Source organism: Loxodonta africana, unplaced genomic scaffold, assembly GCF_030014295.1.
Source record: "Loxodonta africana isolate mLoxAfr1 unplaced genomic scaffold, mLoxAfr1.hap2 scaffold_207, whole genome shotgun sequence".
Classification (NCBI taxonomy): Eukaryota; Metazoa; Chordata; class Mammalia; order Proboscidea; family Elephantidae; genus Loxodonta; species Loxodonta africana.
In genome coordinates, this window is record NW_026974946.1 from 284,884 (window position 1) to 308,381 (window position 23,498).

The 23,498-nt window shown below is 39.5% G+C and overlaps 1 protein-coding gene and 1 pseudogene across 1 annotated transcript; one reads left to right on the forward strand and one right to left on the reverse strand.

The window, feature by feature from the left end:
• Positions 1-2,489: 2,489 nt before the first annotated feature.
• On the forward strand, positions 2,490-20,881 carry LOC135229324 (olfactory receptor 4C6-like). Its single transcript, XM_064278956.1, has one exon. The coding sequence runs from the start codon at positions 18,465-18,467 to the stop codon at positions 19,371-19,373; it is 909 nt and encodes a 302-aa protein (XP_064135026.1). The 5' UTR covers positions 2,490-18,464; the 3' UTR covers positions 19,374-20,881.
• On the reverse strand, positions 17,400-21,897 carry LOC135229325 (olfactory receptor 4C11-like; annotated as a pseudogene).
• Positions 21,898-23,498: the final 1,601 nt, after the last annotated feature.

Sequence of the window (23,498 nt, forward strand, 5' to 3'; positions counted from 1 at the left end):
CTTCCAATCTCTCCTTTCGTGAGAACTTTGCCAGCCTCCACCTCTCTCTATCCTCCCATCCCCCCTCCAGACAGGAGATGCCAACACAGTCTCAAGTGACCACTTGATATAATTAGCTCACTCTTCATCAGCATCTCTCTCCCACCCACTGTCCAGTCCCTTTCATGTCTGATGAATTGTCTTCAGGGATGGTTCCCGTCCTGTGCCAACAGAAGGTTTGGGGACCATGACCGCCGGGATTCCTCTAGTCTCAGTCACACCATTAAGTATGGTCTTTTTATGAGAATTTGGGGTCTACATCTCACTGATCTCCTGCTCCCTCAGGGGTTCTCTATTGTGCTCCCTGTCAGGGCAGTCATCGATTGTGGCCAGGCACCAACTAGTTCTTCTGGTCTCAGGATAATGTAGGTCTCTTGTTCATGTGGCCCTTTCTGTCTCTTGGGCTCTTAGTTGTCGTGTGACCTTGGTGTTCTTCATTCTCCTTTGCTCCAGGTGGGTTCAGACCAACTGATGCATCTTAGATGGCCACTTGTTAGCATTTAAGACCCCAGATGCCACATTTCAAAGTGGGATGCAGAATGTTTTCATAATAGAATTATTTTGCCAATTGACTTAGAAGTCCCCTTGAACCATGGTTCCCTACCCCCCGCCCTTGCTCCGTTGACTTTTGAAGTATTCAGTTTATCCCCGGAACTTTTTGCTTTTGGTCCAGTCCAGTCCAGTTGAGCTGACCTTCCATGTATTGAGTGTTGTCCTTCCTTCACCTAAAGCAGTTCTTATCTGCTAATTAATCAGTAAAAAACCCTCTCCCTCCCTCCCTCCCTCCCTCTCCCCCTCGTAACCACAAAAGTATGTGTTCTTCTCGGTTTATACTATTTCGCAAGATCTTATAACAGTGGTCTTATACAATATTTGTCCTTTTGCCTCTGACTAATTTCGCTCAGCATAATGCCTTCCAGGTTCCTCCATGTTATGAAATGTTTCACAGATTCGTCACTGTTCTTTATCGATGCGTAGTATTCCATTGTGTGAATATACCACAATTTATACTTATTTATTTATTTATTTATTTACCCATTCATCCGTTGATGGACACCTTGGTTGCTTCCAGCTTTTTGCTATTGTAAACAGAGCTGCAATAAACATGGGTGTGCATATATCTGTTTGTGTGAAGGCTCTTGTTTCTCTAGGGTATATTCCGAGGAGTTGGATTTCTGGGTTGTATGGTACTTCTATTTCTAACTGTTTAAGATAACTCCAGATAGATTTCCAAAGTGGTTGTACCATTTTACATTCCCACCAGCAGGGTATAAGAGTTCCAATCTCTCCGCAGCCTCTCCAATATTTATTATTTTGTGTTTTTTGGATTAATGCCAGCCTTGTTGGAGTGAGATGGAATCTCATCGTAGTTTTAATCTGCATTTCTCTAATGGCTAATGATCGAGAGCATTTTCTCACGTATCTGTTTGCTGCCTGAATATCTTCTTTAGTGAAATGTGTGTTCATATCCTTTGCCCACTTCTTTTTTTTTAATTAATTTTTATTAAGCTTCAAGTGAACATTTACCATTCCAATCAGTCTGTCACATGTAAGTTTACATACATCTTACTCCCTTCTCCCACTTGCTCTCCCCCTATTGAGTCAGCCCTTTCAGTCTCTCGTTTCGTGCCAATTTTGCCGTCTTCCCTCTTTCTCTATCTTCCCATCCCCTCTCCTGTCAAGAGTTGCCAACACACTCTCCAGTGTCCACCTGATTTAATTAGCTCACTCTTCATCAGCATCTCTCTCCCCCCCGCTGACCAGTCCTTTTCATGCCTGATGAGTTGTCTTCAGGGATGGTTCCTGTCCTGTGCCATCAGAACGTCTAGGGAGCATTGTCTCCGGGATTCCTCTAGTCGCAGTCATACCATTAAGTAGGGTCTTTTTATGAGAATTTGGGGTCTGTATCCCATTGGTCTCCTGTCCCTCAGGAGTTGTCTGTTGTGCTCCCTGACAGGGCAGACATCGATTGTGGCTGGGCACCAACTAGTTCTTCTGGTCTCAGGATAATGTAGGTCTCTGGCTCATGTGGCCCTTTCTGTCTCTTGGGTTCTTAGTTGTCGTGTGCCCTTGGTGTTCTTCCTTTGCCTTTGCTCCAGGTGGGTTGAGAACAATTGATGTATCTTAGATGGCAGCTTGTTGGCATTTAGGACCCCAGGCGCCACATTTCAAAGTGGGATGCAGAATGTTTTCATAATAGAATTGTTTTGCCCATTGACTTAGAAGTCCCCTCAAACCATGTTCCCCAGACCCCAGCCCCTGCTCCACTGACCTTTGAAGCTTTCATTTTATCCCGGAAACCTCTTTGCTTTTAGTCCAGTCCAATTAGACTGACCTTCCTTGTATTGAGTGTTGTCTTTCCCTTCACCCAAAGCAGTTCTTATCTACTGATTAATCAATAAAAAACCCTCTCCCTCCCTCCCTCCCTCCCCCCTTTGTAACCACAAAAGTATGTGTTCTTCTCTGTTTTTTCTATTTCTCAAGATCTTATAATAGAGGTCTTATACAATATTTGTCCTTTTGCCTCTGACTCATTTCGCTCAGCATAATGCCTTCCAGATACCTCCATGTTATGAAATGTTTCAGAGATTCGTCACTGTTCTTTATCGATGCGTAGTATTCCATTGTGTGAATATACCACAATTTATTTACCCATTCATCCGTTGACAGACACCTTGGTTGCTTCCAACTTTTTGCTATTGTAAACAGGGCTGCAATAAACATGGGTGTGCATATATCTGTTTGTGTGAAGGCTCTTGTTTCTCTAGGGTCTATTTCGAGGAGTTGGATTTCTGGGTTGTATGGTAGTTCTATTTTTAACTGTTTAAGATAATGCCACATGGATTTTCAAAGTGGTTGTACCATTTTACAATCCCACCAGCAGTGTATGAGAGTTCCAATCTCTCCACAGCCTCTCCAACATTTATTATTCTGTGTTTTTTGGATTAATGCCAGTCTGGTTGGTGTGAGATGGAATCTCATCGTAGTTTTAATTTGCATTTCTCTAATGGTTAGTGATCGGGAGCATTTTCTCATGTGTCTGTTAGCTGCCTGAATATCTTCTTTAGTGAAATGTGTGTTCATATCCTTTGCCCACTTCTTGATTGGGTTGTTTGTCTTTTTGTGGTTGAGTTTTGACAGAATCATGTAGATTTTAGAGATCAGGCGCTGGTCGGAGATGTCATAGCTGAAAATTCTTTCCCAGTCTGTAGGTGGTCTTTTTACTCTTTTGGTGAAGTCTTTAGATGAGCATAGGTGTTTGATTTTTAGGAGCTCCCAGTTATCTGGTTTCTCTTCATCATTTTTGGTAGTGTTTTGTATTCTGTTTATGCCTTGTATCAGGGATCCTAGGGTTGTCCCTATTTTTTCTTCCATGATCTTTATCTTTTTGTCTTTGATCCACTTGGAGTTAGTTTTAGTGCATTGTCTGAGGTATGGGTCCTGTTTCATTTTTTTGCAAATGGATATCCAGTTATGCCAGCACCATTTGTTAAAAAGACTATCTTTTCCCCAATTAACTGACACTGGGCCTTTATCAAATATCAGCTGCTCATACGTGGATGGATTTATATCTGGGTTCTCAATTCTGTTCCATTGGTCTATGTGCCTGTTGTTGTACCAGTACCAGGCTGTTTTGACTACTGTGGCTGTATAATAGCTTCTGAAATCAGGTAGAGTGAGGCCTCCCACTTTCTTCTTCTTTTTCACTAATGCTTTGCTTATCCGAGGCTTCTTTCCCTTCCATATGAAATCGGTGATTTGTTTCTCTATCACCTTAAAAATGACATTGGAATTTGGATCGGAAGTGCATTGTATGTATAGATGGCTTTTGGTAGAATAGACATTTTTACTATGTTAAGTCTTCCTATCCATGAACAAGGTATGTTTTTCCACTTAAGTATGTCCTTTTTAATTTCTTGTAGTAGAGCTTTGTAGTTTTCTTTGTATGGGTCTTTTATATCCTTGGTAAGATTTATTCCTAAGTATCTTATCTTCTTGGGGGCTACTGTGAATGGTATTGATTTGGTTATTTCCTCTTCGGTGTTCTTTTTGTTGATGTAGAGGAATCCAAGTGATTTTTGTATGTTTATCTTATAACCTGAGACTCTGCCAAACTCTTCTATTAGTTTCAGTACTTTTCTGGAGGATTCCTTAGGGTTTTCTGCGTATAAGATCATCTCATCTGCAAATAGAGATAATTTTACTTCCTCCTTGCCCATCCGGATACCCTTTATTTCTTTGTCTAGCCTAATTGCCCTGGCTAAGACCTCTAGCACGATGTTGAATAAGAGCAGTGATAAAGGGCATCCTCGTCTGGTTCCTGTTCTCAAGGGAAATGCTTTCAGGCTCTCTCCATTTAGAGTGATATTGGCTGTTGGCTTTGCATAGATGCCCTTTATTATGTTGAGGAATTTTCCTTCAATTCCTATTTTGGTGAGAGTTTTTATCATAAATGGGTGTTGGACTTTGTCAAATGCCTTTTCTTCATTAATTGATAAGATCATGTGGTTTTTGTCTTTTGTTTTATTTATGTGGTGGATTACATTAATGGTTTTTCTGATATTAAACCAGCCTTGCATACCTGGTATAAATCCCACTTGATCAGGGTGAATTATTTCTTTGATATGTTGTTGAATTCTATTGGCTAGAATTTTGTTGAGGATTTTTGCATCTATGTTCATGAGGGATATAGGTCTGTAATTTTCTTTTTTTGTAATGTCTTTACCTGGTTTTGGTAGCAGGGAGATGGTGGTTTCATAGAATGAGTTGGGTAGTATTCCGTCATTTTCTATGCTTTGAAATACCTTTAGTAGTAGTGGTGTTAACTCTTCTCTGAAAGTTTGGTAGAACTCTGCAGTGAAGCCGTACGGGCCAGGGCTTTTTCTTGTTGGGAGTTTTTTGATTACCTTTTCAATCTTTTTTTTTGTTATGGGTCTATTTAGTTGTTCTACTTCTGAATGTGTTACTTTAGGTAGGTAGTGTTTTTCTAGGAATCCATCCATTTCTTCTAGGTTTGCAAATTTGTTAGAGTACAATTTTTCATAATAATCTGATATGATTCTTTTAATTTCGGTTGGGTCTGTTGTGATGTGGTCCTTCTCGTTTCTTATTTGGGTTATTTGTTTCCTTTCCTGTATTTCTTTAGTCAGTCTGGCCAATGGTTTATCAATTTTGTTAATTTTTTCAAAGAACCAGCTTTTGGCTTTGTTAATTCTTTCAATTGTTTTTCTGTTCTCTAATTCATTTAGTTCAGCTCTAATTTTTATTATTTGTTTTCTTCTGGTGCCAGATGGATTCTTTTGTTGCTCACTTTCTATTTGTTCAAGTTGTAAGGACAGTTGTCTGATTTTGGCTCTTTCTTCTTTTTGTATGGGTGCATTTATCGATATAAATTGGCCTCTGAGCACTGCTTTTGCTGTATCCCAGAGGTTTTGATAGGAAGTATTTTCATTCTCGTTGCATTCTATGAATTTCCTTATTCCCTCCTTGATGTCTTCTATAACCCAGTCTTTTTTCAGGAGGGTATTGTTTAGTTTCCAAGTATTTGATTTCTTTTCCCTAGTTTTTCTGTTATTGATTTCTAGTTTTATTGCCTTGTGGTCTGAGAAGATGCTTTGTAATATTTCGATGTTTTGGACTCTGCAAAGGTTTGTTTTATGACCTAATATGTGGTCTACTCTAGAGAATGTTCCATGTGCGCTAGAAAAAAAAGTATATTTTGCAGCAGTTAGGTGGAGAGTTCTGTATAAGTCAATGAGGTCAAGTTGTTTGATTGTTGTAATTAGATCTTCCGTGTCTCTATTGAGCTTCTTACTGGATGTCATGTCCTTCTCCGAAAGTGGTGTGTTGAAGTCTCCTAATATAATTGTGGAGGTGTCTATCTCACTTTTCAGTTCTGTTAAAATTTGATTTATGTATCTTGCAGCCCTGTCATTGGGTGCATAAATATTTAATATGGTTATGTCTTCCTGATCAATTGTCCCTTTTATCATTATGTAGTGTCCTTCTTTATCCTTTGTGGTGGATTTAAGTCTGAAGTCTATTTTGTCAGAAATTAATATTGCTACTCCTCTTCTTTTTTGCTTATTGTTTGCTTGATATATTTTTTTCCATCCTTTGAGTTTTAGTTTCTTTGTGTCTGTGAGTCTAAGGTGTGTCTCTTGTAGGCAGCATATAGACGGATCGTGTTTCTTTATCCAGTCCGTGACTCTCTGTCTCTTTATTGGTGCATTTAGTCCATTTACATTCAGCGTAATTATAGATAAATAAGTGTTTAGTGTTGTCATTTTGATGCCTTTTTATGTGTGTTGTTGACAATTTCATTTTTCCACATACTTTTTTGTGCTGAGACGTTTTTCTTAGTCAATTGTGAGATCCTCATTTTCGTAGTGTTTGACTTTATGTTTGTTAAGTCGTTACGTTTTTCTTGGCTTTTATCTTGAGTTATGGAGTTGTAATACCTCTTTGTGGTTACCTTATTTTTTACCCGTATTTTTCTAAGTAAAAACCTAACATGTATTGTTCTATATCGCCTTGTATCCCTCTCCTTATGGCAGTTCTATGCCACCTGTATTTAGTCGCTCTTTTTGATTATTGTGATCTTTTAGATTTTGACTTCAGTGATTCCCTGTTATGAGCATTTTTTTTTTAATTAATCTTAATTTGTTTTTGTGATTTCCCTATTTGAGTTGATATCAGGATGTTCTGTTTTGTGACCTTGTGTTGTGCTGGTATCTGATATTATTGATTTTCTGACCAAACAATATTCTTTAGTATTTCTTGTAGCTTTGGTTTGGTTTTTGCAAATTCTCTAAACTTGTGTTTATCTGTAAATATCTTAATTTCGCCTTCATATTTCAGAGAGAGTTTTGCTGGATATATGATCCTTGGCTGCCAGTTTTTCTCCTTCAGTGCTCTGTATATGTCGTCCCATTCCCTTCTTGCCTGCATGGTTTCTTTTGAGTAGTGTGAACTTATTCTTATTGATTCTCCCTTGAAGGAAACCTTTCTTTTCTCCCTGGCTGCTTTTAAAATTTTCTGTTTATCTTTGGTTTTGGCAAGTTTGGTGATAATATGTCTTGGTGTTTTTCTTTTTGGATCAATCTTAAATGGGGTTCGATGAGCATTTTGGATAGATATCCTTTCGTCTTTCATGATGTCAATGAAGTTTTCTGTCAGGAGATCTTCAACTATTTTCTCTGTGTTTTCTGTCCTCCTTCCCTGTTCTGGGACTCCAATCACACGCAAGTTATCCTTCTTGATAGAGTCCCACATGATTCTTAGGGTTTCTTCATTTTTTTTAATTCTTTTATCTGATTTTTTTCGGCTATGTTGGTGTGAATTCCCTGGTCCTCCAGATTTCCCACTCTGCATTCTAATTGCTCGAGTCTGCTCCTCTAATTTCCTATTGCGTTTGTCTAATTCTGTAATTTTATTGTTCATCTTTTGGATTTCTACATGCTGTCTCTCTATGGATTCTTGCAACTTATTAATTTTTCCACTATGTTCTTGAATAATCTTTTTGAGTTCTTCAACTGTTTTATCAGTGTGTTCCTTGGCTTTTTCTGCAGTTTGCCTTATTTCGTTTCTGAGATCATCCCTGATGTCTTGAAGCATTCTGTAAATTAGTTTTTTATATTCTGTATCTGATAATTCCAGGATTGTATCTTCATTTGGGAAAGATTTTGATTCTTTTGTTTAGGGGTTGTAGAAGCTTTCATGGTCTGCTTCTTTATGTGGTTTGATATGGACTGCTGTCTCCGAGCCATCACTGGGAAACTAGTTTTTCCAGAAAATCTGCTAAAAAAATTGCAGTCAGATCCCTGTCAGAACTGCCTTTGGATTATAACTGCCGCCTTGTTCCCTGTAAGGATGAAAGTCTGAGACTTGGATCATATATGCTTGGCTGTAGCTGGTTCTGTGTTTTTAGTCCAATTAGGGATGGATTTTTGGTCCCTGGGTTTTTTCTGGTTCCTTCTCTCAGACCAGACGAGTGGATTAGGAAAAGACCAAAAGAAAAAAAAAAGGGAGGGGAACCAAAGCCGCCGCGGAGCCGGAGCCGTTCTCCCTCTGGCTCAGGAAATTCCAATGTTAATGATGCCGCCTGGGGAGGGTGGGGGTGGGATCAGAGAGATAGGAGCGTAGCACCTCGGAATATAGCCAGAGTTGCTTGTCTTGCTTGGAATGACTATTTTATCTGAGATTCCCGAGGGGCATGTCGCCTATGTGTGCTGGCTGTGTGGAGATTGCCACCGGGGATCTGGTCCACTGAAGCCGCTGTCAGATCCTCCGCTGCCAGTCCAATGCCCAGCGTTAAGGTTCCCCTGCTGGGACGCTGCACTCCCGACTCCAAAATCAGTCACTGCCTCCCGGGGACTTCTCGTCCCTCCAGCCGCGTCGCCGCGTTGCCCCCTTGGACTGGCTGGGCCCCCTCCCGGGGTTAGTTCAGGGGAGTTGAGCAGCTCCCCGTGCTTGTGCCGTGACAGCACCCAGTCAAATGCCCGGCAGCACAATTCCCCGGCTGGGACGCTGCTCTCCCAGCTCCAAGACCAGTCACTGCCTCCCAGGGACTTCTCCCACTGGCTGCATCGCCACGCCGCCTGCGCGGACCGGCTGGGCCCCCTCCCGGGGTGAGTTCGCGGGGGTAGGGCTGTGCCCCTTGTTTGCGCCATCAGCTCCCCTGGACCCTGACCTAAACCGGCCGCCAAGGTTACCTGACTGGAACGCTGGCTCCTGGCTCCAAAAACAGTTGCTGCTTCCCCATATTTGTTCATTTTTCGTCTCTAAATCTGTGTTTGTTGTTCAGGGTTCGTAGATTGTTATGTATGTCATCAGTTCACTTGTTTTTCTGAGTCTTTGTTGCAAGAGGGATCAGAGGTAGCATCTACTTAGTCCGCCATCTTGGCCCTGCCTCCAACATCCCCATTTATTTTTTCTTCTTCTTAGTTTTCTTACTTGCAGTTTCTTATTCCTTTCTGTTCAGTCCGTCTTAAACCAACTCCAGGAAAACTTTCCCTACTTCTCCACCTTAACAAAGATTTCTTAACAATAGAGCCAAGGACCTCCACATTGCTAAATCCAATGGTCAATTTTCAGCCATCATTTTGCTAGATCTATCAGCAATATTGGAAATAGCTGATCACTTTTACTTCCTTGATATATTCACTTGGTTTCTGATATCACACAGTTTCTTGGTTTTCCTTCTACTTCATGTGTCACTCCTCATTCTCCTTTGTGAGTTCTGCCTTTTTCACTTCACCATTCAAAGTTATAGAGTGCACCAGGGCTCAGTCATTGGTCCTAACTTTTTTCTTCTGTCAGTACATACTGCTTCAGTAAATGCATCCAATCCTGTAGTCTTAAAAGTTATTCAAATGCTGAATACTCAAAAATTTATGCCTGCATTCCAGACCATGCTCCCTAACTCCACACTTACATACATCTAACCATGTGTTCAAATCTTCACTTAGATATCCAAGAATATTATGTTTTCTAATTGAACTACTGGAAGCAGCAGTCAAGAAATCAAAACACGCATTGCCCTGGGCAAATTGCCTGTAAGAGGTCTCTTTAAAGTGTTAAAAAGCAAAGATGTCACCTTGAGGACTAAGGTGCACCTGACCCAAGCCACGGTGTTTCCAATCATCTCATACACATGCGAAAGCTGGACAATGAATGAGGAAGACTGGAGACGAATTGATGCCTTTGAATTGTGGTATTGGTGAAGAATATTGAATATACCATGGACTGCCAAAAGAATGAACAAATCTGTCTTGGAAGAAGTATAACCAGAATGCTCCTTAGAAGCAAGGAGGGCAAGATTACGTCTCACATACTTTGGACATGTTATAAGGAGGAATCAGTCCCCAGAGAAGGACGTCATGCTTGGTAAAGTAGAGGGTCAGAAAAAATGAGGAAGATCCTCAAAGAGATGCGTTGACACAGTGGCTGTGACAATCGGCTCAAGCATAACAACAACTGTGAGGTTGGTGCAGGACTGAGTAGTGTTCTGTTGTGCATAGGGTTGCTATGAGTTGGAACCGACTCAACAGCACCTAATAACAACAACAATAACAATTGAACTACTAAAAATGACAAAAGTCCCAATTGTTACTGATAATTAGAAGTTGTAGCAGAAATAAGATTAAAAGGTCAGGGGCCTCTTTTTTTATATACTTTTTATTGTGCTTTAAGTGAAAGTTTACAAATCAAGTCAGTCTCTCACGTAAAAACTTATATACACCTTACTACATATTCCCAATTACTCTCCCCTCAATGAGACAACCCACTCCCTCCTTCCACTCTTTCTTTTCACGTCCATTTTGCCAGCTTCTAACCCCCTCTACCCTCCCATCTTGCCTCCAGGCAGGAGATGCCAACATTGTCTCAAGTGTCCACCTGATCCGAGAAGCTCACTTCTCATCAGCATCCCTCTCCAACCCATTGTCCAGTCCAGTCCATGTCTGACGAGTTGGCTTCAGGAATGGTCCCTGTCCTGGACCAACAGAAGTTTTGGGGCCATGACCACGAGGGTCCTTCTAGTCTCAGTCAGACTATTAAGTCTAGTCTTTTTATGAGCATTTAGGATCTGTATCCCACTGTTCTCCTGCTCCCTCAGGGGTTCTCTGTTGTGCTCCCTGTCAGGGCAGTCATCGGTTGTAGCCAGGCACCATCTAGTTCTTCTGGTCTCAGGATGATATAGTCTCTGGTTCAAGTGGCCCTTTCTGTCTCTTGGGCTCGTAATTGCCTTGTGTCCTTGGTGTTCTTCATTCTCCTTTGATCCAGGTGGGTTGAGACTCATTGATGCATCTTAGATGGCCACTTGCTAGTGTTTCAGACCCCAGATGCCACTCTTCAAAGCGGGATCCAGGATGTTTTCTTAATAGATTTTATTATGCCAATTGACTTAGATGTCCCCTGAAATCATGGACCTCAAAACCCTGCCCCTGCTTCCCTGACCTTCGAAGGTCAGGGGCCTCTTTTAACCTTCTGATGACATATCCTGCCTAAGAACTTGGAATACAGACAAGGGCAAGTCAAGGGTCAGTACTGGAGAAGCATCAACGATATGTCACATTTAATCCAGGGCATAAAAGAGAGTTAAAAGAACATCTAAAGAACAATATCAAAGCTAAAAAAATGGGAATCCTAGTGAAAATCACCAAGAGCTCAGTAAAGAGGTGCTAAAACAATTATGAACGAGACACAAGAAAAATAAACTGGCAACAGCAAATCCGGGAAGGACAAGACTCTAGGAGAAAATGTAAGTCAATTTGAGAGCCTCAGGGAGAAAATCTTGATAGCTTGCGAATGCTTTTAAGGTACCACCTTTTCCTTTCTATTTCTGTTGCGGAACCACTCATGGGTAACAATTGCCGTCAGATAACTTCTTGTGCTTTATAAAGAAATTATTCCAAAGGGGAGGAGAAAAAAAAAAAAGAAGAAAGATAAAAGTATATGCCTGTCTTACATGAAAGTATGGGTTAAACTTCATATTTAACTAAGAAATGCCATTTTGGGGTCATTTAAATGAGAGAATGAACTCAATTTTATTGAACAGACACTTCAGAAGATATTTTACAAACATTAGCTAGTAATTCTTACAACGTTATGATATAATTACTAACCCTGTCTTAAAAACAAAAACAATCGATGTCAAGTCTGTTCCGGCCCCACGTGTGTCAGAGTAGAACTGTGCTCCATAAAGCTTTCAATGTCTGCGACGTTTCAGAAGTAGATCCCAAGGACTTTCTTCTGAGCTCTTCTGAGTGGACTCAGACCACCGGTCTTTCAGCTAAACACTTAATCATTTGCTCTACCTAGGCAGTTTAACTTCATCTGACTTGTAAGTAAAATGAGGTCATTTGAGGTTAACCGGATTTCCAAGTCTTTTGGATAGTGTTTGGACTCTTTCCACAATGCTATTTTGATCCTTTACATGATTGTGAAATAACAGAAATGCAGGGATGACCCTGGGCCACATTATAAAAATTGTCTTTGTTTCTTCCTCTATCATCTGGAAAATTTTCTTCACATTAAGCTCTTCCTTGATTCTCATCTTTGTAGGCAACCCATCCTCACTTAGTTCCTTTTGCCAAAGGGAAAAAAAAATTAATAATTTTATTCCCACCAAAGTAAATATGTTACTTATATTTGGAAAAGAAGTGTGATTGTTAGGATAGCAATCAATTCAAAAGAATAAACAGTGAATGATAAAATTTGAGATGATATGGGACACAGATCGATAGAAAACTTTAAGACTCAAGTCACACAAAGGGGTTGGCTGAGTATTTCCTCTGTCTGGTATGAGTCAGAATCCACTCAATGGCAATGGATTATGGTATGAGAATAGCTTCCTTGAAGAATAAATACTGGTTCTTCACAGTAACTTTTCCCATATTATGTACTCAGATATTAATCATGTTTTTAAGAAAAAGGACTGTTTGATCAAATAGGCTGAAGATCAAAGAAGAACTGACAACTTTGAATTACGGTGTTGGTAAGGAATATTGAATATACCATGGACTGCCAAAAGAATGAAAAAATCTGTCTTAGAAGAAGTACAGCGAGAATGCTCTTTATAGCCAAGGATAGTGAGACATTGTCTTACATACTTTGGACGTGTTATCAGGAGGGACCAATCCCTGAGGAAGGACTTCATGCTTGGTAAAGTAGAGTGTCAACAAAAAGGAGGAAGACCTTCAATGAGATGGACGGACACAGTGGCTACAACAATGGGCTCAAGCATAGCGACGATTGTGATAATGGTGCAGGACCAGGCAGTGTTTCACTTTGTTGCATAGCGTCACTATGAGGGAATCGACTTGACGGCACCTAACAACAACAACTTGTGTATTTACTTTTTTTTTTCTTAACATATGTCTATTCTTCCATGTTCTACATACTGTACCGCTGCTGCTGTTGTTAGTTGTTGTCAGATCGGTTTCAACTCATGTTGACCCTGTATGTGCACAGTAGAACTGTTCCATAGGGTTTTCAAGGCTGTGACTTTTCGGAAGCAGATCACCAGGTCTGTCTTGTGAGGAGCCTCTTGGACAGGTTCAAATGGTCAACCTTTCTGCTAGTTGTGTATCACTTAGCCATTTGCACCTCCCAGAGATTCATGTACTATACAAATCAGAAGTACAGAAAGGTCAAAGTTTTCTTACTGGTTATATTCTAGTTAGGTGCAGATAAATAATAAGCAAATGAAAGCTAAATGAAAGATATAATCAGATAATGACAAATGTGATAAAGGAAATAAAAGAAGGTTTTTTTTTTTTAGTGTCATGGGGCTTGAAAACAAATAAAGAAGACTGAAGAAGAATTGATGCCTTTAAATTATGGTGTTGGTGAAGAACATTAAATACATCGTGGGCTTCCAGAAGAACAAACACATCTGTCTTGGAAGAAGTACAGGCAGAATGCTCCTTAGAAGTGAGGATGGTGAGACTTTGTCCTATGTACTTAGTACGTGTTATCAGGAGGGACCCGTCCGTGGAGAAGAACATCATACTTGGAAAAGCAGAGGGTCAGCAAAAAAGAGAAAGACCTTTAAGGAGTTGAACTGACACAGTGGCTGCAAGAGTAGGCACAAATAAAGAAACTATTTTGAGAATGATCCAGGACCGGGCAGTGTTTCGTTCTGTTGTATATAGGCTCACTATGAGTTGGAACTGGATCAACAGCACCTAACAACAACAGTGTGATAGAGAGGGATTGGATGCATATGTGAATAGTCATTAATATAACAGCTGAGTTAGAATTTTCAAGAATTTACTATATAGAAACTCATATTACTCTCTCCCCATTCTTCCCCACCAAGAGAAGTTGATTCTAACCCATATCTAAACGGCTCTGGTGACCATGGGGTAACTTCAGACCCCATGTCTGATGGGGTAATATCAGACAATTTGTAAAAAATGATTCTACAGCAAAAATAAGTCTATGGATAATCTTTGAGGATTAGATTCTGAAAATTGAAATAATCATCCTAACTCTGATAACCTTATAAGGTGTTGAAGATAAAAAAGTTAATGTAAATGAAATCACTTTATAAGATGGAGAAGGAATGAAAATTGTAACCTATTATTCCAAAAATAGAAAAACAATATTAATTGAAAATGCCATTTATTAATAAATTAGAAAAAATTAAATATATTTTTATGCCCGGGTACAAATTTTCTGACCCTGATGGTGGCCCTCCAGGAACAGATATTACTTCTGTGTGGGAGGTCGAATCCAGAGATGGGATTTGACTCAGGTTCCTTCCTGTTGCTATATTCTAACTATTTAAAATTGTGGCCATTCTGTAATTGAGATACACATCACAGTGCATGAACAAATGACTGAATTGTTAACATTGTGGTCTAGGTTTCTGCATGTTGGCCTGGTCTTAGTGACATTCTGCTTCTGAGAACACCCTATTATTAAGGTGGGTGAATGGGAATTCACTGGGGTGGGGATTAGCCTCTGTCAGTGGAGATCTAGCCTCGAGGGCTACAACTGAATGGTATAAATCTGTGCCTTGTCACAGCTGTTCAAACATGCCCTCTGCCCTCTTATATCCCAAAGGAGAGCATTGGATCCATGATGTATCTTCTGAGAAACTGAACAAAAACAGTTTCTACTTTGATCTTAACATACAATCCGCTGAGATTCAAAAGAGACCTGAATGATTCAGTAAATTCTCTGCTTGGCTCCCTCGTCAGCAATCCTTTTTAATTGGAAAGAATATAAATAAATCCCTTGGTAAAACAGAATGTACACTTCTTCATTAGATTCATAGATACCTACAACTTCTGCTTTAAATCTCTCTTCAAAAGCAATAAAAATCGTAGTTCGACAAATTTGACCAGTATTTAATGATTGGATGGCTTTTCTCCATTTATATCCTGGACAGCTTACTTCCACAGTAAGAAAAACTAAGCTGGAATCATTTCACCTGGTTCTTGGACTCTCTGGAGAAGTTGCTTTATGCGAACGAATCTTGGGTGAGATAAGATCTTGGATTAGACTTGAAATGATTAGAGTCTTTATTTCTACAACTTTCCACTTTTGACCAACTCTAAAAACTAAGCTCTAAGTGTTAACTTTATTAATGTATTCTTTTTCCTAAAATTAGTGATGTTTAGAGGGTAATGCTTAAATTTTAGATTGACAGTTTTAATTTAGGAATGAGCTGAATTTTTGTATTTCTTTATAGGTAAAACAAAACAACTACAAAATTTTCTTATAAGCAGGTTTACCTCTAGGAATGACGGTGGTGGTGGTGACAGTGGTGATGGCAATGACAAAGATAGCAGTGGTGGCAGTAGTAATGATTGTGGTGGTGGCAGTGTTGGTGATGATACTGGTGTTGGTGGTAATGGCAGTAGTAGTTGCAGTGTTGGCGACGACAGTGGTGACCACAGTGATGAAGGTGGTGGTAGTGGTGGGGACTGCCTTGGTAATGCTGGTGGTTTGGTGACGGTGAGGATAGAGGTAATTTAGGAGCATTCTGTGGAAACACTGAGAAATTATTGTAGATTCCAATACCAAAAATTAAAACATTATTGCCACTTCCGTTCTACAAAATTCTGCTGGAGTTAGTTACAAACCCACAAATTTGCCATTAATTTTTATGAAAACAAAGCAAAACATGGGGTAATATATGCACTAAAGAGGTTACTTTAAAGTACTTTAACGGTAAGAGAAAAACCTAGCTTGATACTCAGGAAGCTTCAGAGCTACAAGTCCACTGACTATATAAAACTGACAGTCCAAGTGCAATCACTAGAGCCATCTAGGTACTTAGATTTCGATGGAGGTATTATATATAGCCCAGGTGAATTCAGAAAGAAATATCAGCTCCAGAGTCCAGCTTCCTGGATTCAAAAGCAGGCTATATTATGCAGTAACTCTGTGGACTCAAGGAAGTGAACAAGTCACTATGCTTAATAAATGTTATTGTTATTACAGTTATTATTTTGAGATGAGTACATCGATTATTGACAAATCTACTTAGAGAAAGAATAATTGTCCTTTATGAAAGGAGTTTAAATGTTTACTTACTAAAAATTCTTCTGAATTATATTCTGATAAAGAATGCATGCTTCTATAATAATAAAAATAATACAAATGAAAAGGAATTGATATAAACAAGAAAGACAAAACTGATAGAAACATAAAAGCTGTCTAATACCTTATTGTCAGGCATGACCATTTTGTAAGGAGAATTTACCAATATCTTTTTTTTTTATCCAAGTGGATCCCTGGTGGCACAGTGGATAAGAGCAACAGCTGCTAATCAAAAGGCTAGCAGTTCAAATCCATCAGCCGCCCCTTGGAAAACGTTTGGAGTAGTTCTACTCTGTCCTGCAGTGTTCTGAGTTGGAATCAACTTGACGGCAATGGGTTTGGTTTGGTTATCCAAGTGTAAAATGTTCCTATCCTGTGATTTTACAATTCTATTGCAGAAACTCACTTTACAGAAATACTTAAATCTATTGCTATATATCTTTACCTGTATCTATATTGTTATAACCTGGCCCAGTTGCTGTCTAGTTGATTCTGACTAACAGTGACCCTAAAGGACGTGGTAGAACTGCCTCACAGGGTTTCCAAGGAGCATCTGGTGGATTCCAACTTACCATCTTAGCTCTTAACCACTGTGCCAAAACTCATAGCAACCCTGTAAAACAGAGTAGAGCTGCCCCTATAGAGTTTCCAAGGAGCACCTGGAAACTGTTCAGCAGCTGCAGGTCTGAACCACTATGCAACCAGGGTTTCCCTGATATAGTCATAGATATATCAATACAAGACATTCACTGTAGCATTGTAGCAGCAGAAAATTGGGAATATTATAAATCTCCTTATACTGACCTGGAATGTTGTCAATGATAAATCATTGATTAAAATTCAATGTACAGTGCATTTGCATACATGATGCCAGCAATGTTTATATAAATTTATATTATTAAAATGCATTTATAAATATGCAAATTCAATATTTCTAAATAAAAATGCAAATCTGGAAGGATAAATGACTTTTAGCTAATTACACAGCTAAAAAGCGTTCCAGAAGTCGAAATTAGAACCTGATGTACATAACTCTAAGACCTTAGCTTTCTGTTCTGCCCTGAACCATGTCTCTTATCCCTCCTTCTGGGTCTTTGCACATGCTGTCCCCCTGCTGGGAATAGCCTTTGTCTAGCTTTAAAACTTCAATAATTTACTTTTCTTTCATTTCTTCAGTTATCACTTATTTCTTTGTCATTATTTTAAATTTACTAGGTCTGCCCTTATTTAAGGAAACAAGCCACATCTGATGCTTTTTATTGTTCAAATTTGCAGCATCCTCTGAGTTTTTAAAATACTTGTTGTCTGCTTAAATAATTAGGGAATAAGAGGGAAGTGGACTGACAAAGAAAAAGAAAAATGTTAACTAAGATTGTCCCTTTCTTCATTTGAGCGGTCTTTCGAAAATGTTCTTCAGTGAACCATTGTGGAAAGAGAAAAGAAATATCACAAAAGTAGCTGAGGGTTGTGATTCAGAGCTGAATTGGAAATTTGGGGTATGGTTTGATCCTTGATTATGGCTGAAGCAAGTCTAGAAATACAAATGTTTACCGACTAAAGCTGATAGCTGTCATCATTGAGTCTGACTGACAGAGAAATAATAGCCAGTCCCTGATATCAAATCCACTCTCAAGCCTGGAGAAAGGGCTAATACTAGTATTCTCTATTCAGTTCAGAGTTCACTGCCGTTTCCTTTTGTTCTATAAAATATCATTAATTGTATTGGTGCCCACTTCATCTTTAGTAATCTATTAAGAACCTTGAGAAATGTGAAGTCCCAGGTGATACAGTTTATGGCCTCGGCTGCAAACCAAAAGGTTAGAGGTTTGAATACACCCAGAGATACCTCGAAAGAAAGGCCTGGCAATCTATTTCTGAAAAATCAGCCATAGAAAACCCTATTGCTCACAGTTCTACTCTGACATTCATGGGGTCACCATGAGTCAGAATCTACTCCATGGCATCTGGTCTAGACTTTGGTTGGCAAGTAACTGTCACTATGTTGAGAGCATTATGAATTTCCCCTGAGATTCATTCTGTCAGAGATATGTGAGAAATAAAGCTGTCCAGCTTCCACTAGAATCCACAGGTATCTTTTAAAAATGTAAGCCTGATTTATAATTCAGGCTATTTACAATTAAGAAATTATAATACTCTTTTGTTTTATACTCTCCCTTGGTTTCCCATTGCCCTCAGAAATTCCTTGCCTTGTCCTAAAATTCTCTGGTTTACCTGGTTACTGCCTCTACCTCTCCAAACACACATTGAGCCAAATGAATGACGCCAAATAGTCACTAACTATAAACACTATGTTGCTTTTTTAGATTTTCCGACTCTCAGCCAGCGCTCATATCAGTACCTGGTAAATGCGAAACCAAAACAATGTGACTGAATTCATTCTTTTGGGTCTTACGAAAAACCCAGAGCTGAGGAAAATATTTTCTGCTGTGTTTCTAATCATGTATGTTGTCACCATGTTGGGAAACCTACTCATTGTGGTAACTATGACTGCAAGTCAGAGTCTGAGGTCACCTATGTATTTTTTCCTTACTTCCTTGTCCCTCATGGATGCCATCTTTTCTTCTGTCGTCGCCCCCAAGATGATTGTGGATTCCCTCTCTGAGAGCACTACCATCTCCCTCAAAGGCTGTATGACCCAGCTCTTTGCAGAACATTTCTTTGGTGGAGTGTCAATCATCCTTCTCATTGTGATGGCCTATGACCACTATGTGGCCATCTGTAAGCCCCTGCACTACAGGACCATCATGAGTTCTCGGATGTGCTGCCTGCTGCTGGGAGGGGCCTGGGTGGGAGGATTTTTGCATGCAATGATACAGCTTCTCTTCATGTACCAAAAACCTTTCTGTGGTCCCAATGTCATTGATCACTTTATGTGTGACTTGTTTCAGTTGCTGACACTGGCCTGCATGGACACCTGCGTCCTGGGCCTCTTGGTCATCCTCAATAGTGGGGTGATGTGCGTGACCATCTTTCTTATCCTCATTGTCTCCTACATGATCATCCTCTGCTCTTTGAAGTCTTATAGCTCTGAAGGATGGCGCAAAGCCCTGTCTACCTGTGGCTCCCACCTCACAGTGATTGTCTTGTTCTTTGTGCCATTTGTTTTCTTGTACGTAACACCTGTGGCCACTTATCCCATAGACAAGGCAATGGCTATGTCGGAGTCTATCATCACACCCATGTTAAATTCCTTGATCTACATCCTGAGAAGCACAGAGGTGAAAAATACCATGAAGAAACTTTGGATGCAATGAGAGACTTTAGATGGCAAGTAACTGTCATCATGCTGAAAACATTATGAGTTTCTCCTAAAGAGAAGTCATTCTTTCCAAGATGTGTGAGAAATAAAACAGCCCAAGTTCCAGAAGAATCCAGAGGGATCTTTTAGAAATACAAGTCTGATTTATTGTTTAGGATATTTACAACATAGAAATTATGATACTGATTTTCAAGGTTTCTTTTCTTCCTCCTAATCTCATCCTTGTGGTGGTTACCCTTTCCCCTTTAGCCTTCCCAGGTCAGTCCTTTTACCTCACTACTGGAACTCCATTATCAGATCTAAGAGCTATAATTCATTTTGTAGTTTTTCCTGTTTACAGGTAAAGTTTAACTATACAAACTTTTGTCCATAAAATGTACCTTTCACATGTGTGCACACAAGTTATTTCTCAAATTCGAGTACTGTGTAAGCCCTTCCTAAGGAGAAATCAGTTCTTTTGAATTTCGGCAATGATACGAATCATGATTTCACATTTCTAATGTAACGAGGTGTTAAGATTGAAATTTTGGCTACACATGATAAGTGAAATTACAAAGTGCGTTCCAGATCACACCATACCTGCTACTACAGTGAAGGCAGTGAATGATGAAGATAAGAACCCTCACAACTAAGTAAAGAATATGAAACCTGGTCAGTATAAACTGGAAGAGTGGTTTGTGAGAACAGCTTTGGATGTAGAGAATTCCCCTGCCCCACCATGGGAGTAGAGGTATGCCTGCCTCTCATGTCGGTACTCGTTTCTCTGATGTTTCTGTGGAAGGACATGTTTGGAGTTACCTACTCTGCCATTTGGCTGACATCACCTCCTACTTTAATTTTTAATTGTCTGTCAACCAGAGGTCATAGTACCTTAAAATTCCAGTCAAGTACCTTAAAATTTGTTTGTATTTGTGAGTGTGTGTGCATTTACACATACATGTGTACGTGCATGCTGAAAGGGCACTTCTAGAGAGTGCTATTCTGACAGACTAGCATATGATCCTCCACATTGGTGGCTGCAGGGACTGAGATCAGAAAAATCTAGGCAGAAAGAGAGACTTAGTGGTATCAGCACAGGATTGCCCAGTAGGGCAGGCTCAGCTACAGGTGTCCAATGTATCATCTTCAAGGAGCATCCTATCAAATGCTCATACTGGCAAAATGACAATCTGAATTCTGCAACTTTCCAGTCTCCTACAGATTGGCTCATGTTGACCAAATTCATATGGTACTAGAAAAAGATTTGTAAAAGGAATTTGGTGGACACACATGCACACGATTATCCTGTGATTAGTCAGCACATTTCTTTCTGGAGAAAAATGTCTACAAGAAGTTAAATTACCAAGTGAAAATGGTCAGGTGTTGATAGAATCCAAGTAAGGCTCATTATAGGTTGTTTACAATGGTTATGAGCTTTAAGTACTCATAGTCTAATGCAGTCCTCTCAGAATATTAAATGTGTATATAATGGACCAATAACATGTTGATATACATTGACTGCTTCCTGTTAGGACTGTTTCCTGTTAGGAGTATTTCACCTTTCCTGTCCATGTAACAAAAACTAATGTGTTAAGGAAGTGTAAATTAAATACACCATATTTATCAGCTGAAGTCATAATTTGCTACGCCATAACTTTTTCATGGCATTTTTCACTTCTGCATTCCTCAGTATATATATCAGAGGGTTGAGAAAGGGTGTCCCAATTGTATAAAACACAGCCACCATCTTGTCCACTGGAAATGTAGCTGGTGGGTGTGTGTACATGAATATACATGGACCAAAAAACATGACTACCACAATAAAATGGGAGATGCAGGTAGAAAGAGCTTTTCACCTTCCTTCTGCACTGTGGTTTCTCAGAGAGTATCAAATGACAACATAGGATATAAGCAAGAGCGTGAAACTCATCATGCATATGGCCCCACTATTGGACACAGCAGCAAACTTATCACATAGTGTCCATGCAGGCAAGTTTCAACAAGGGCTGCAAGTCACACAAATAGTTATCAATCACATTGGGACCACAGAAGGACAATATCAAAGCCAAGGAAATCTGTATTGAAGAATGGATACAAGATCCCACCCAGGCCAGAATCACCAGCACACCACAGACACCTGCTCATGGTGGTTGTTTATATTGCAGCAGCTTTCAAATGGCCACATAGTGATCAAAAGCCATGAGGATGAGCACAAATATCTCCATACACCCAAAGAAATGGGCTGCAAAGACCTGAGTCATGCGCTCACGGTAGGAAATGGTCTTCTTCTAGGATAGAGCATCCGCAATCAACCTGGGTGCCGTAGTTGTAGAAAAGCAGACATCAGCAAAGGACGGGTAGAATAGGAAAAAGTACTTGGGACTCCCAAGGGTATGACTTGTCTTAATAGTCACCACAATGAGAAAATCCCCCAGCAGAGTCAAAAGGTAAAGAATCAAGAAGATTCCAAATATTGCTTTCTGCTTTTCAGCATCCTGTGTCAACCCAAACAGAATGAATTCGGTCACACTGTTATTCATCACTATGTAAGTGGCTGTAGGTGGGATGAATTTGACAAAGGTTTAATCTGCAGAGAGAAAAAAAGTGACATTTTGGGAAAATCATTTGGCTAAACTCTGAATTAATTGGTTCTGTTCCATGTTCTGTTACCTCCAATTACCTTTGGCGTGCACCAAAATTCCCCAGGAATCTTTGTAAATCTACAGATGCACAGACCTCTCCCAGATTTATCTGTTGATTCATTTAGAAACTGTCTGATTGGCCCAGCACTTTTGTATTTTTTGAATAAAAAAATTATATATATATATATGCCTCCTTTACAAACTTTGATTTTTTACCAAGACTGAGAACTATAAAACTTGTTCTTTCCCTGGGCAAGTGACTTAACTGCTTTGAAACTTGGCCTTCATATGAAAAATGAAGTACCAATATCTGCTCTACCTTATTCTGAGTTATCATGAGAATTTAAAAAAAGATTTACACACAGACATTTACATGACTATGTGTTTGATGGAAACCCTGGTGGCGTAGTGCTTAAGTGCTACGGCTGCTAACCAAAGGGTCGGCAGTTCAAATCCGCCAGGCTCTCCTTGGAAACCCAATGGGGCAGTTCTACTCTGTCCTATAGGGTGGCGATGAGTCGGAATAGACTTGATGGCACTGGGGTTTTTTTTATATGTTTGATGCATTATGCATCTTATCTATGTGCTTTGAAATCTGAAAAACACCATTCCAATGTAATTAAGCAATAATTTTATTGTTGGAGAATTCCTTCTTAAGAACATATTTTCAGTTCTGTTGACTCATTTTTGTGTCTATTATCCCTGGCTCTTTAGGATCCTGAGTGGTATATGCTTTACAACTAAACTGTTTTGACAATTTATCATCTATGCCTCTAGTAGTCAAGATGTGAGCTTCTCTGATGTTCATGACATAATGAATGTCTGGATGATGTTTGTCTTACTTATCTAGTGCTGCTAGGATAGAATTACCACAAATAGGTGCCTTTAACAAACAGGGGGCTAGAAGTTTGAATTCAGGGTGCTTTCTGTCTCTGTTGGCTCAGAGGAAGGTCCTCGTCTCTTTGAGCTTCTGCTCCTGGGTAATCTTCATGTGGCTTAGTATCTTTCCTCCCCTATCTTGCCTTCCCAGCTTTCTTGTTTCATCTGTTTTATCACTAATTCTGTCTCATTAACATAAAAAAGACAACCCATCCCCAAATAGGAATATAACCACAGGCATAGAAGCTAGGATTTACAACACGTTTTGGGAGGGTGCAATTCAACCCACAGCGATGCTTTTGGTTGGCATGATGGAGGGAAACTACTCTTTATCTTTGTCTTGAACTTATTCCCTTAACTTAGCTTTAAAATAGAATATTGAGCTTCTCTATCTATAAATTTGACTTGCATATACTTTCTAATATTCTAACAACCTCAGTATTGTTTTTACTCATATATAACCTTCTTTATTCTGAATTCCCCAGGATACTTCTTCTAAAAACTTTATTTGGAGATCATTAATAAAGTAAGACATTATGCAATATGTACTAGAAGAGAAGAAACCACATGCAGAGAGAAAAGCACAAATTTCTCAAGGATAGATTGAAAAAAAAAGTGAA

Bases quoted from the DNA above. Each gene is read 5' to 3' on its own strand.
- LOC135229324 (XM_064278956.1), top strand. From the start codon at position 18,465: ATGCGAAACCAAAACAATGTGACTGAATTCATTCTTTTGGGTCTTACG.